A 14297-nucleotide genomic window follows, 5' to 3' on the forward strand; every position below is an offset into this window, starting at 1 on the left:
GGACCAGCTCTAAACGGTGTCAGGCCTGAGCTTGGGAGCTGGAAAATCAGGTTGGGAGGTTTCCATGTGCCTCTGCTCGGTGCTGCTGCTCATTTTCAAGTCTAACAGCTTTTGTTTCTCATTTGTCACCAGGAACTACCATGTATTTTATTACCTCCTGGCAGGAGCGAGCGAGGAGGAGAGATCAGCATTTCACCTGAAGCAGCCGGAGGAATATCATTACCTCAACCAGGTGGGAATTCTACACGGGAATACAATCCGTGCTCTTGCCTTTTCTTCTGCTGATATTTAATGCTAATAAAGATGAGGTGTGGAGTAGTAAAAGTGAGGCTTTTTAAAGGTGTGGAGTAATAAAAGTGGGGTTTAATAGTTTATAGGAAGTCTTCCGTCATTGGAATAATTCGGCATTAGCAATCTGAACACCTGGCAGTGTTTCAGGGAAAAATAATCAGTGTTTTCTGTACCTGGGATATGTTAAATGTATTGAGGTTTTGATTGCTGGAAGGAGACACAGTCAGAATTTCTCTGCTCTCTGTGTGAATGTCATTTACTCATTAACATCTGTCCCCTGAGAAAAGGGGAAAATGTGGCATCCTGGGATATAACATCTTGCATGAGGAAGTCCTAATTCTGTAGCTTCTGGCTGGCTTTTAACACGACCCTTTGAGTTTAACAGTAGAACAAGTCTAATATAACTAAAACCACAGCAACCATTGAAAACCTGGGAATTAATGATGGATGAGGTGTTACCAACAGCCAAATAGATTCAGTTTACATGACGATAATTTTATAATAAACTGATTTACTTTAGGTAGTTAAGCAGTTATCCAGTGACTCTCGAGAATAGGGACTTCAAAAAGACCAAAAATAGGAGGAATATGTGGAAGAGGAGTTAAATTACATGTTGATTTTAACTAATTGCAGTTTTCATGGTGCTGAAACATGAGGAGCCATAAAGAGTGATTTAGCCCCTAAACTGGAGAGAAGCTTGGACCCACAGCCCAACCCAAATAGCCTTTATTCTTTTTAGAAATATAACTTCACTCAGGAATCACTCTCAATTACCAGGGACTTTTTAAGGATGTTTTTAAAGCTGGCAATCAACGCCAAAATCCATTGTGTATTAATGGCTCCCACCCTCCCATCACAGGATTGGGAAATATTCCCAAGTGAGGAGCACTCTGAGGGCTGGAGGCTCTTTGCTGGAGTCTCTGTGCCTCAGGCGTTGGTTGGGGAACGTGGTGTGATCTCCAGCACCATCTGTGCCACAGTTTTGCAGCAGGAAGGTGCCAAGATGGAATGTTTTGTCAGATTCCCAGGTTTTGTTGGGCCATCCGGTCGCTTTCTGTTAGTTGAAAACATGACTTTTAATTACAGGTCTTTTTTTTACATAGCAGTTTAAGAGCATTTGTGTTGAAAGGAAAATTAGAAATCTAATGGCACCGAGTGTGGGGAACCAGTAGGAATGTTATAATGTAGGGTGAAATGTTTATTTTAATCTGAATTAGGGTGCTGTGAGGCAAGTAAGCTGGGGAAGGCTGCTGAGATCAGTCCAGTGGATCAGGGAAGCAGACTCTGGACTTCTCTGAACACAGTGTATGGACAGTAGTGACACTGAGTTTGTGGGAGGTTTTTGAATAATTTTTTAAAAATTAGGATTAGATTTAACACTGACAACTATGGGAAAACAGCACCCTTAGATGTGGTCAGGGCATGGTTTCACATGAAGACCATCTGACAGTGCAGAAGCAGCCTTTCCCTGCCCTGTAGAAGAAAGGAAAAGGAAAACAAGGAGAAAAAGGAAAAAAGAGGTAGTGGAGAAATGGAAAAAGAAATTTGGGAGACATTCAAGGCAAAAATTATAAAATGACTCTTGAACATTTGCAGTCTCTTCTTAAGTGTGTCCTGGGGAAGACCCTGCCTTTTTAAAAGGGAAAAGAACCAGCTCAGAAATGAAGTGTTTTACTGAAAATTAAATATTCATATAGAGAAGCCATAAAATATTGAACCAGGCCCCTGAAGTGAAGGAGTGACTCAGTCCTGAGTCAGGCTTTACTTTCCTCCTCCCAGGTTCCTCGGCTCTTGTTCTGTTACACAAAACAAATGGGGAGTTTGCTTTGCAGATAAGAAATAATCTATTCAGATACTTCACCAAAATCTGCTCTGTAAATGCAGGGAGCAGATTGAAAATAAAGATTTCAATTTATTTTTAAATGCAAATTTACTCAAAGTGTCCCCTGAGTATGGGGACTTTTCCATCTCTCCCCCAATGGCAGGTGCACCCACTCCTGCACACCCTGCAACTCGCTGAATATTTTCTGTGCTGGTTGTTAACTTTCACCCATTTTGAAATCAGTCATTTGCAGGTTTAGATCCTTATTTTCAGCTCCCCAGGAGCTCCAGTGCCGTCTGTCTCCCTCTTGGGACTGGTCACTGATGCATGCTTTGACTTCTCTCAACTCCATCTCTGTCTGATTGGAAAAAGACAGAAATTCTTAAAAAGCTTTGGAGTGTTCCTTGGAAGAATCTCACTTTTGCTGCACTTGTATGTGTCTGCAGCAGAGGTTGAGAGTAGAAACAAACCGAATCTGCTCTTCGGTGGGATTTTGGCATCAGTGGCTCTTCAGCTCCAGGTGAACTAAGGGTTTCCCCAACTCTGGAGAAGAAGAAAAGGTTTTAGTATCCATTAGGATTATTGATGAGAGGGCCTCGCTGATACACTGTGAGCAGGAAGCAGCACCAGGAATGCAAAAGCATCATAAATCTTCCCTTAAAACCAATAAAACTAGGGAATGACTCTGCAGAATAACAGCAATCATTTTCCTGGTTAGGGAGCAGATCGTGGGGGTGATTTGGGGTGGGAACACCACTTAACCCGCTCTGCCTTGCTTTCAGATGACAAAGAAACCCCTCAGACAGAGCTGGGATGATTATTGCTATGACTCGGAGCCGGTCAGTACAAGAACCCTCCTCTTCCGTGTTGCTGGTGCAGGGCTGCTCTCACCTGAGTGTTTTAGGGACACCAAGAAAGCCAAATCCAACGAAGTTTAACCCATTAACCACCCTTTGCCCTGCCGTGGTGTTGCTTGTGACAGTACAGATGTTTTGTTCCCTTGCCCTTTTTTGGTTCCTTCCATCTGGAAAGCTTCTTCAGCAGTTGGAGATGGTCAGCTCTCTACAGTCATCTCAGTTTTGGAAAACTAAGGGGGTTTTCATTCCTTCCTGATGGAATACGTGATGGTTTATGGAAATTGTGATGTGGCAGTGATGCAAAAATTGAAATTCCATTCCAATAAAACAGCAAATCAGTGTCTTGAAGCCCCAAGAGATGCATCAGTTCATGCTGGTTGTAGTGATGTATCTGCTCTCCAGCTTCCAGGAAAAAACAGACAAATCCAAAAACATCCCCCTAGCCATCTGTGAGAAAATCAAATCCTGATATTGTTCAGAGTGCAGAAACAATTCCTTCTCCTAAAATACTTCTGCTGACATGATCATCCTTTCCAAATGGATCACCCCAAAAAAGGGAATGGTGAAGCTTCTCTCCGTTCCCCGGCTCCTCCTGCGCCACCGACGTGCTCTGGGTGTCTGTGTGTCCCGTGGTGCTCCCCGTGGGTGTGTCCTGCATGTGGAAGCATGTTTGACATCCCCTGCATGTCCTTCCTGCTAGTTCTCCCATGTGCTTGATGGTTGCCGAAGTCTTGCTGATGCATCTGGAAGAGTAAGAGGTGATCTGGGAAGGAGCTGGGATTCACTCGGGCTAAACAAGTGTCTTAACAGCAACATTTCCCTGCAAATCCTTAGGAGGGGAGGAAGGAACTTCCCTCACAAGGTTAAAAATACTGAATATTGGGTCAGCATCCTTAATCCATCAGCATCCTCAGGGGTCCTGCAGGAGCAGGGAGTGATGAGTAGACGCTGTTCTAGACCTTAATACCCTTTATAAGTTGGAAAGCCCTTTGTTGCTTTAGGAATGGGCTGGGACAATTTGCTGAAGGAATTAAAATTAAAACAACCCCGAAATTTGGTACATTTTCCTGGTGTGACCAGGAACACCCTGCCAGCCTGGGGGCTGCCATGTCTGTGTCCTTATTCTGCACAACAAAACCACATGTCATTACCGTTTGGCTGTTCATTTGCTGATTTATTTAGGATAATTTTGTTTGGGATCATTTTCTGTGATATTCCTGGTAAATCACATCTTGGCTTCAGTTGATGATTCATTCCTAAGCCTACCCTGGGCTTCTCCCCATACCCATGGACTCAACCTGCTGCAGACACCAAGTTTATAAAGAAACTCTGTTCTCCTCTTTAAATTTTCCATGGAAATCCATAGATCACTTCGATGTGACTGTAGGAAGCAGGGGACTCACTTTTGCTGGGAAACTAATTGCTCTGGCAGGACATTAGCGGCAAGTTAGGTCTGTGGGGATGGACTTAGTGATGCTTGTCTGCTCTAATATCAAGGACACTCCTCTATTTTATAATTATCCTCCATTTATCATCCATTAGGAAGCAGTCCCGTGCTGAAACACTGCAGAGAGCATCCTCTTTTAAGCAGAGATTTTGCTAAAAGCCTTTCCACGCGGATTAATGAGTCGAGCAATTGTTATGTAAATCGTTAATTAAATTGCCTTCAGCACAGATTGTGCTACTTCGGAGTTGTCCGGGTATTTTGCTGTTGACTCGTGACTTAATTTTGGAGGAATGCTGCCAGAAAATGAAAATGTCTCCTGGAATGTGGAGTGCCACTAAAAGCACCACTTGGTGTCTTTAAAAAAAGCTTTAAACCAGCCTAATTTGCAGGATTTGTGGCTGTCTTGTTGTCCTGCCAAGTCCACGTCCTGCTGGAACAAGGGTGGGAGGTTCTGCTGAGTTCTCAGTGTAAGGGCAGTGGCTGAGGAAGCCAAGGTTGGAGTTTAGGAGGGACAAGGTCTTATCCCGAGGTTTTATTGTGTAAATAACCAGTGCTGGTGCCTGTGGTGTCCCTGCTCGTGGTGGAGATGTCGTTGCTGGGCTCCTCTGGACAGCGCTGGAACAGGGTCGTTTCCAGTCACCTCCTAATGGAAGGTGAAAATGCCCTTTTCTAGTGGCTCTTGCCTAAAACAGGCTGGTATTTTCTCCTGGAAGTTCAATCCCCGCCTTCATCGATGTTGTGCGTGGTTTTAAATGGTTTTACTGTTCAACAGCTCCAAATTCACTTTGTCCATGGAGCATTAACTTGTCCCTGAGGACAATTGATAAAAAAATTTCGATTTTCTTGTCCAATTGCACTTCTCTGGCTTTTAGTGCAGTTGTGTGGGAGTCTCCTGTGTTGCAATAAAGATTTAAAATATGTAAACAATATAATAAATAACAATATTGACATTTAAATATATCAATAATATAAATAAATATCTTAAATAAGGATTTTCCACTAATAATAACTATGGCTGTAATGATGCTCTGGATCAAGATGATCTGGGATGAAGAATTTCATTGATATGGTTGGGAGGCTTTAAATGCTCTAAAACAGAAAGCTGATGCTATAAAATAACTTCATTCTCTGTATTCTGTATTTATGATCTATTTTCTGTACTATCAGTGACTACAAGTGGCTTTTCAGTGATTTACATAACCCTGTTTAATCCAGACTTTCCTAATTATTTGTGCAAAATTTTTTGCCCATTTGCTTGTGTGATAAATACAGGAAATGTACAGGAAATGATCAAAATAAACGATCTGCATTCAGCTGCTTAATTAATTCCAACTGCAGCTACAATTTTTATTTGTATTCTTTTAATAGACTTTTTGTAGAATTTTATAGAATTTTTATTTATATTGACTTACACTTGGATTAACTTGTTGAAAGTCTCTAATGACTTGTAGAAAGTCTCGATTTAAGTGTTAGTAAAATATTCTGAGGTTTAAAATAACACGATATTGTGTGATACACGATAAACTAAATTTTGATTCATAGATGGGTAATTTTTATAGGCAGCAATGGGTAAAATATTAAATATAGGCTACGAAGGCAGAGAGAAGAATAAATAATCCATGGGAGGCCTATAGTGAGCCAAAGCAGAAGGAATTTGGCATTAATGGTCTATATATTCATTTAAAGAGCATTTCTGTTCCCTAAATATTGGTGCAGGACAGCTTTGGTTGGGTCTGGAATGTCACTGGATTTTTCTGAAAATGTCAGTGACTGATATCAAGGGAAAATGAAACAGTTGAGGCACGTGAACCTCCAAGAGGTATAAAATACCCTGGTTTTCAAATTCTCCCAATTTTGAAATAACTTCTTGGTAGTTCAAATAAAGTTACTGAAAAAGATATTTAAAGCTTTGCCTTTCCCACACAGGATTTAATGCACTCATCATTTACATGAAGTTATCTGAATTCTATTCAAAAACTGAATTTTCCTCTTTAGTTAAGGGACTGAATGTGGAATAAACTGCCTGTAAATGTGGAACAGATTTCATCCCGTCGTTATTTCCCATCCTTTTTGTGTGTGAGTTGTCCCACACTGACCAGCTCTCACCATACTGTTGGAATGGGGTGACTCACCTCATTCCTTAGAGATTAAACCTGGGAAACAAGGATGTATCTCCAGAAAATATTAGCCAACAATGTTATATTTCCAGTGCCAGGTTGGAAATGTTGCTGATAAAGGACCTGGAGATCACTCAGTGATATTTACGGAGCGCTGGCTTGGCCACCTGGCCCTGATCTGGTGTTAATTTGTGTGTTTGATCCAACAGGATTGTTTCTCCGTGGAAGGGGAGGACCTGAAGCACGACTTTGAGCGGCTGCAGCTCGCCATGGAGATGGTGGGGTTTCTGCCCAAGACACGCAGACAGTGAGTTTATTTTCCATATTAATGGCTTGGAGATTATCCTGGTGAACATCACCTCCATTGGCAGGACATTGTCCAGAGAGGATGTGGCTGCCCCATCCCTGGAGATGTCCCAGGCCAGGCTGGATGGGGTTGGAGCAACCTGGGCTAGTGGAAGGTGTCCCTGCCCATGGCAGGATGGAGCCAGATGAGTTTAAGGTCCCTTCCAACCCAAACCATTCCGTGATTCCATGATCATTGCTGTGCTTAAGGATCCTCTTCATGCAAATGGAGCGTTGGCAGAAGCTGACATCTTGAAGTATTTCTCAAGTGTTCATGAATAATCACGCCTCACTCTGCATGTCATGAATCCAGAGCCTGGTTTAATCAGAAATCCTCATTTTCCCTCATCAAACTTAACCCTTTGCATGCAATTCTGGGTCTGTAGGCTCATTTCCAGCTGGCCTTTTTCACTAATTCACTGGACGTGCTGGTTTGAAAACTGGACTTTAGCCGGGTTGCAACACCACTGACACGATGGAATTAGAGGGTTCATAAAGGGTCATCTCCAACCAAAATCACAAAATAATCCCTCCTGAGTTGATTCTTGGCTTGAAAGGCTTGAGTAGGTTGGGAAGAACTTGATGTAAAAAATTGCCTCAAAGGCATTTTCACCCAACTGAGAATTTTCAGAAGCTCATCCTTTATCCCTCACTTGTAACAAATCAATTACGAAATTAAAACCGCTTTTTCTCTATCTTTCCCACACACATGGACAAAGCCAAGGATCCAAACTTGTGTGAGTGTGTTCTGTGTCAGAGGCTGCTTTATCAGGTTTCAGGATGAGGTTTGTCTAAAGCCTGTTGAGGGATTTAATTGCCTGAGCAAAGCAATCAGGAAGTGTCAGGACTGAGCAGAGTCGGGTGATGCAGTAGATTCACACTTCTAATTTACTGTGCAATGATTTTTCTTGGCACACAAGTTGCTCCTGGTGAATTTTGCTTGTCAAAAATAAAGTGGAGTCTTCACTACACGAGCAGATTTATTTTGCTTGGCGTTGTACAAGTGCAGCACAAATAAGGAGCCACCTTTAGCTGAGATACAGGAAGGATGTTTCCAATACTACTATACTTTTAACATTAATTTCTTTATAGCAAAACATGGAGTTTCACCTTGGTGGAAACAGAGAAGAGAAATTTTTGTAATTGAATCCTGAAATTCACAACAAGGAGTCAGTATCCCTGTTTTGGAGATAAGGGAGGACTTGGAGAGGTGAAGGTGTGTTGTCCAGACAAGCTGGTGGCATAGCTAGGAGTCACATTTGGGTTTATTCATTTTTAGCTCCCAAGGGAGTATAGAAATAAGGACAAACAGGGTTTGTAGCGGAAGTCAACCATGGCTCAGGAGCTGGGCTGGATGAACCTTGTGGGTCCCTTCCAACTCAGGATATTCTCTGAGTGTCTGATCCTATTTTTTTTGGAGGCGAGAAAACTTAAAAATGACCAAATTCCCTCCAAAGCAGAAAAATTGGTTGGATAAATTTACTTGAAGTGTAACATCTTTTCTTTGTCTCAGTTGCTTATATATTATCAAAGCATTTATGCTGTTTTGTACAGTCTTTTGTATGGTTCCTGGCTGGGACTGGATCCAAAATGGTGACAGAAACGTGTGCCAGGGACTAAGAGGGATCACCTGCATGGCCGAGCCCACTCTCCCCCTTAATTTAGACAACTGCATGATAAATATTTAATCTGGATATCAAGATTACTGGATTTCTATTTTTCTTACAACATGGGCTGTCATTTTGTAACCGTGGGCTTGATGTGTTCAAGAATTTTCAAGGAAACCGTACAGATGCAAGTTTGGTGCTTGACTAAGTGAAAATCTTTTTGACATGAGGCAAAGTGGGTGCTTTGGATTGAAAATTAGAGGGATGGGCCGAAGAGGGAGAAGGCCCTTGGGAGTGAAATTTGCTTCTTGGTTCACTTTATGGAAAACCAGCCGAGTGAAAATGAATTCTCTCCATTTAGGATTTTCTCTCTGCTGTCAGCAATCCTGCACCTGGGGAACATCCGGTACAAAAAGAAGACCTACCGGGATGACTCCATCGATATCTGCAACCCTGAAATACTTCCTGTCGTGTCAGAGCTGCTGGAGGTAAGGCTCTGCTTTCCCTCCTGAAGCTTTCACACCAAACAAGCCACCTCTGGTTTAGGACACAAAACACACACAATTTATTTGCAGTTTCACCAAAGAGAAAGTTCTTGTGTGTTTCCATTCCTATGGGCTGTTCGTGTTTGCCAGGGAAAAGGTACAGGAACTTTTTTAATGAGGTTTTTCATGTAGGTTTTTGACCCAGCTCTTCAGCTGCAAGGTTTCATTGACTGAAAACCCTCTTTCTGGGATTAAATGTGAAAGGTTGCAGAACAGGGCTAGATGCAAAGCAACCCTGCTGCCCAGCAGGGCAGTGTCTTCAACTGCCAGCCTTCAGCTCCCTCGCCCTCACCTGGTGCTCCTCAAGTCTGTTCCAAAGTCTGTCTGAGGAACTCAAGCAGTTGTAGAACCACAGCCCCATGTTGTGGTTCCGTAGGAAGCTGTAGGAGGTGCTGAGCTCCCTCACCGTGTTTTTTGTCTCTTACTACCTGTCAGCATCCACAGGGGTTGGGTTTGAGATGCTGGAGGCCCATCTCATCCCTCTAGTCCCTGTTTATGGGCCTGTTGTGGATTTCTTTGGTGCATCTGTTGGTTATCTGCTGTTTAGGACCTGACACCTTGGTCTCCGTGAGCCACCGCTGTGCTGGTGTCCCTTGGGAAGGGTTTGTAGGTGTCAGCCTGACTGGCCCAGGCCGTGTCCAGCTCTGTAAATCAGTGCAAAAGCAGTGAGTAAGTTCTTAGGGGATCTGCTCTATCAGCCCAAGCAGGTTATGAAGATGTGGCACTACTTTTCTTGAGAAAACTCTTGAATGAGCCAACTTGTCCTGCTGGCCTTCAGCCTTGAAGAGCTGAGCTCAAACACCTCCCATGGATTGAGGTGGCCAGAAGCTCCCCTTGCTGTCTCACTTCACTTGAAATGTTCTAAACCTCTTGCAACTGAAATGTTTTTCTTGTAGCTGGTTATAGCAACAATTATCTTTACCTTTTGTGCTCCCTGGATGGTCTGGAAGGTGAATTTGTGCTGATTTTGCAGTAGAATCAGAAGGTGACTTGTCCTTTTGTGTACATGTGGTGCTCTTCCCATTCATTCCATTAAATAACAGTTGTGTTATCTCCCTACCTAAAGAACTTGGAAATTGGCTCTCAGGGACTTCCAGAGCACTTCATTAATGCTTTGAGTTTAGGGAGGGGAAAGCTTCTGTAAAATACAGTCTGAGCAGCTGGATGCTCTTTGCATCTTGGCCTTGGAGATTGCAGAAATAAACAGAAGGAAAATATGAGTTGGGAGGAGAATGTTGTTGATTTTACCCTGTTCAGTGTGGCCAAGTCAGTTAAGTAATTGTTTTTTAAAAAAGTTTTGAGTAAGAGAGCGACTTAGAGATCTGAAAAGGTTCCAGGCTTTGGGTCTTTGCCTTTGCAAACAAACCTTCTGCAACATCTGCACGTGGGGAGGTCGCGGGGTGGTTTTTACACGTGATTATGTGAAATGAGGCATTGGCTGAGCTGTGTCAATCCAACAGTGCCTCAATGCTGTGGGCTGCAACAGCACCCCCAGGCAGTGTCAACATAGATGTAAAAATAAATATTTCTTTTTCACCATTTGGAAAAAAAAAACCCCAAACCACTGATCTGGTGTAGATCTGATGTAGCTGAGCAAAGTGATAGATTTCTGTTCATCTTGGTAATTCTTTTGCAAGTTAAATGGCCATCTAGAAATAAAATGCTTGCTAGTTAGATCAGGACAATGCATGCTGCACTGAGGTGGGATCTGATGAAGTACATCACTGGGTTTGGGTAAGTGGTGGTGTTTGTCCCTTCAGTTGCATTTCGGTGATAATTGATCCTGGAACTGGAAACGTTTGCTGCCTCCAGGTGTAAACCTTTCAACAGACCCACTGAAGTCAGCTGAAAAAAGCCAATGATTTCATTTTCAGACTTGATTTCCCTTTCTGAAATGCCACATTTCTCTTTGCAGACCTCAACAGATGCTGCTGCTTATTCAGGTTTGACTCAAAGGGAGAACCAAAGGGTTCAAACATCATTACAAAGAGCAGCCACCACTTTTTATTCATTAGTTGGCTACTTACAACTCTCCACATTGAGTGTAATGAATTCTTCTCAGCCAGAGACCTAAAATACTCGTTAAAACATTTAACTTTTTTTTTTTTGTGGTCACTGAACATTTTTGCTTTTCCCATTGTTTCTAAAATTATGAATTGGCTTGAAAAAGTTGATAATCCCCTGTCCAGATCTTGGCATTGGACACTAATAGCTGAAAAATCATGTCAGAATAAAAGTAATATGAGTTGACAAGGAGTTGAACTTCCTTTCCTGTGGTCAACAACTGCTTGGTGGGACCATCCTGAGCACAGCAAATGGATGGAAGAAACTGTGTTGTTCTGATACTTCCTTATCTTGGGGGAACTTCTGGTTCCCCAAGAAATCAACATTTGATTTTTATACTCAAGTGACTCATTGGATTTGTTCAGTCAAGGATTTGACATGGAGAAGAGAAGGAAAAAATCCAGCTGGAGCTGGGTTGGCAATCTCTGAGAGCAGCCACGAGGGGATGCAGAGGTGCTCCGGCATGGCTCCGGTGGGGATGTAGCCTCCAAGGGCAGGAGGGGAACCATCAGCCTGGCTGAAATTAAAAACTTAGGCAAAACTAAGGTCTTCTCCCACAGCAAAGGGAAATCTGGTCCAAGTTCTTGTGAGCTGGTTGGTTTGTGTTGGAAGCTCTAAGGACAACTGGGGGAATTTGCCTGCTGCACCAGTTATACAACACCCTGCTCAACTATCCTCCCTCTGTGTAGTGAGATCTGTGTCCCTATCAAATGAAGCTAAAACAGGGATTTTTGAAGGAATCTGGGAGGAGATGATGATCTGTGATGGATTTGCTTTTTCTTAGATACCAGCAACCCCGTCCAATATGGTTTTGCTTTATTAAACCATCCAGAGCAGCATTTGTTGAAACAGCAAACTGCAATATAGAATTTTGGCCAGACTCTGCAGATCATTGTTTCATTTACAGTAAAACCCTGATTCCATTTTTTTTTTTCAGGAATAGACATAGCGTGTGGATTATGTGATGCTTTTGGCAGGTTTTTCAGGGCCTTTGTTTAAACTCTGCTGAAATGCTGTGCCGGGGAGTGATGTCAAGGCTGCCTGATGGATCAAGCAGACGTGGAGTCCTGTGCAAGCGCTGCAAATATCCCAGGGCCTGGGCAGAAATCATAGAGGGTTGTGTAAAACTGGGTGAAACCTTTGTGTTTCTGGGGGAAAAGATTGGAAAAGCTCATTTGTGGGCTTATTAACAAAAATAATATATTAGAGATTATCTAGTTAACCTTAAAAGAGACTTTTTGTTTTCCATTGGAAGAGCAGAAACATTTTAATTGTGTGTGCTTACTAATATGGGAAATTATTTCCATGGATGGAGCATTGAGAAAGGAGATAAATTCTGGCTTTGCTCAGTGGAGCAGTTTTCTATTCAGTTTTTAGGTCTAGGTAACCAGCCTCAATGCAAATAAAGGTAAATACAAGTTATCAAGTGCCCTAAAGTAGTTTTGCCAGTTCTCCCAGTGCACATTTGTGTTTGGAACTAAAGTTGGCCTCTGCAAGAGATTTATGTTCTCAAGTTCTTCTTCCACTAAAGAACGGCCTTCAGCTTCCCAGAGGCATCCCACAGGCGCTGGGGCTCCTCCTGTGATAAATGTCTTGCAAATTAACTGGGGAGGGGGTGAGGATTATGAAGCAGACAGTGCTTGCTTCCAGCTTTTTCTTCTGGATCTGTTTTCCGGATGATGTTTGGTAGAATTACAGAATAATTGGGGTTGGAAGTGACCTCCGAAGTTCATCTGGTCCAACACTGTCCCCTGCAATGAGCAGGGACATCTTCATCGGATGCAAAGTTTTGAGCCAGAACTAGAGTCAGAAAACTTCAGAGAATGACAGAATATGCTGAGTTGGAAGGGATCCACAAGTACCATTGAGTGCAACTCCAGGCCCTTCACAGACACAGGCCCTGCACAGACACCCCAACAATCCCACCCTGTCCCTGGGAGCGTTGTCCAAACGCTCCTGGAGCTCTGGCAGCCTCGGGGGCCGTGCCCATTCCCTGGGGAGCCTGGGCAGTGCTCAGCACCCTCTGGGGGAAGAACCTTTTCCCAATATCCAGCCTAAACCTCCCTGACACAGCTCCAGCCATTCCCTCACATCCTTTCTAACTCTCTGGTTATTTGAAGGAAAGTCTGAGGAAAAGGTTCAGCTCTTTTCCAAGAAGAGCTGATAGAAATCTGAACTTACTTTCTGTTACTCCACACGAGGCATCTTTAGAGCGAGCACTCAGCGCTGTAATCCCTTTCTCAAATATGGGAGGAGAGACAAAACCTGATGTTTTCTTGCTCTCCAGTTGGAAATGTTCATTTTCCTTCAGCTGCTCTAACATAATACCCAGCATTCCTGGAGGAGCAGTCTCTGCCTGCCTTGGCTCCAGCCCAGCCCTTGCTGGCTCCCTGCTCCCGCCATGCTCCGCTGACGTTCCCAGCCGTGGCACTGCCGGTCACCCTTCACTGGCTCCTGGAGCCCTCTCTGGGCCCACTTGTGGCAATGAAGTCTTAAATCTGCGTTTTGTCCCTGTAATTAAGATCTAACTCCTGCAGGCCATGTTTAGGAGGGAGAGCAGGCCATGCCCTTTAGCACCAGGAAGGAAAAATCTGTGAAATGTGACCTAAGAGTGAAACTCCCAGGGCACAAAGTAAAGGAGTTAGTGGTGTTCTCCTCTTTGCTACTCTGCACCAAGGGGTGTCCCTGTTTTAGTGTTTCACGCTTACTGGAGGAGGAAGTGTAGGATGTGGGGAAGCTGTAAGTATCTCCATGTCCTTAGTCATCGGCATGTGCTGAGTTTATCTTTAGAAAGCTCCAGTGGCTCCTCCCTGGCAGCAGGAGTCAGCTACCTCCACGCTGTGACCTTGAGTGAAAATTAGGATGATTTGGCTGCACCCGTGGAGTTCATCAGAGGCGATGAAGGAATCAAGATCAAGCTCCACTGGGTGGTAATTGCAGGCAGAGGCCTGGGGAGATGCAGGGATTGCATTCCCATCCTTGCCAAGAGTGTTTTTGTGCAAGATGCTTTGATGGGATTTCCCCGGGTCAGGAGATGAAGGATGCACATCCACAGGTTCCCTCCATCCAGAGAACATGGGGAGAAGGAACCAGAGTGACCATGAGATGGGGATGGTGAGGGGTGGCATGGCTAGTTGTTTAAATTGCTTAAAATCCCTGTGTTTGCTGACAAATCTGGGACTTGGAAGCGTTTATGTTGTTG

General features: G+C 43.5%; 1 protein-coding gene across 13 annotated transcripts in view; it reads left to right on the forward strand.

The window, feature by feature from the left end:
* Window positions 1–14297, forward strand: part of MYO9A (myosin IXA) — a 175394-nt gene that overhangs the window by 67909 nt on the left and 93188 nt on the right. For 12 of the 13 annotated variants that reach the window (XM_032123312.1, XM_032123311.1, XM_032123317.1 and 9 more), the window contains 4 exons: window positions 133–232; window positions 2896–2952; window positions 6744–6841; window positions 8848–8974. In XM_032123312.1, the coding sequence (XP_031979203.1) occupies window positions 133–232; window positions 2896–2952; window positions 6744–6841; window positions 8848–8974 (382 nt within the window). The remainder of the gene's footprint in view (window positions 1–132; window positions 233–2895; window positions 2953–6743; window positions 6842–8847; window positions 8975–14297) is intronic. The other variant, XM_032123320.1, reaches the window with a different exon arrangement.

Source organism: Corvus moneduloides, chromosome 13, assembly GCF_009650955.1.
Source record: "Corvus moneduloides isolate bCorMon1 chromosome 13, bCorMon1.pri, whole genome shotgun sequence".
NCBI lineage: Eukaryota > Metazoa > Chordata > Aves > Passeriformes > Corvidae > Corvus > Corvus moneduloides.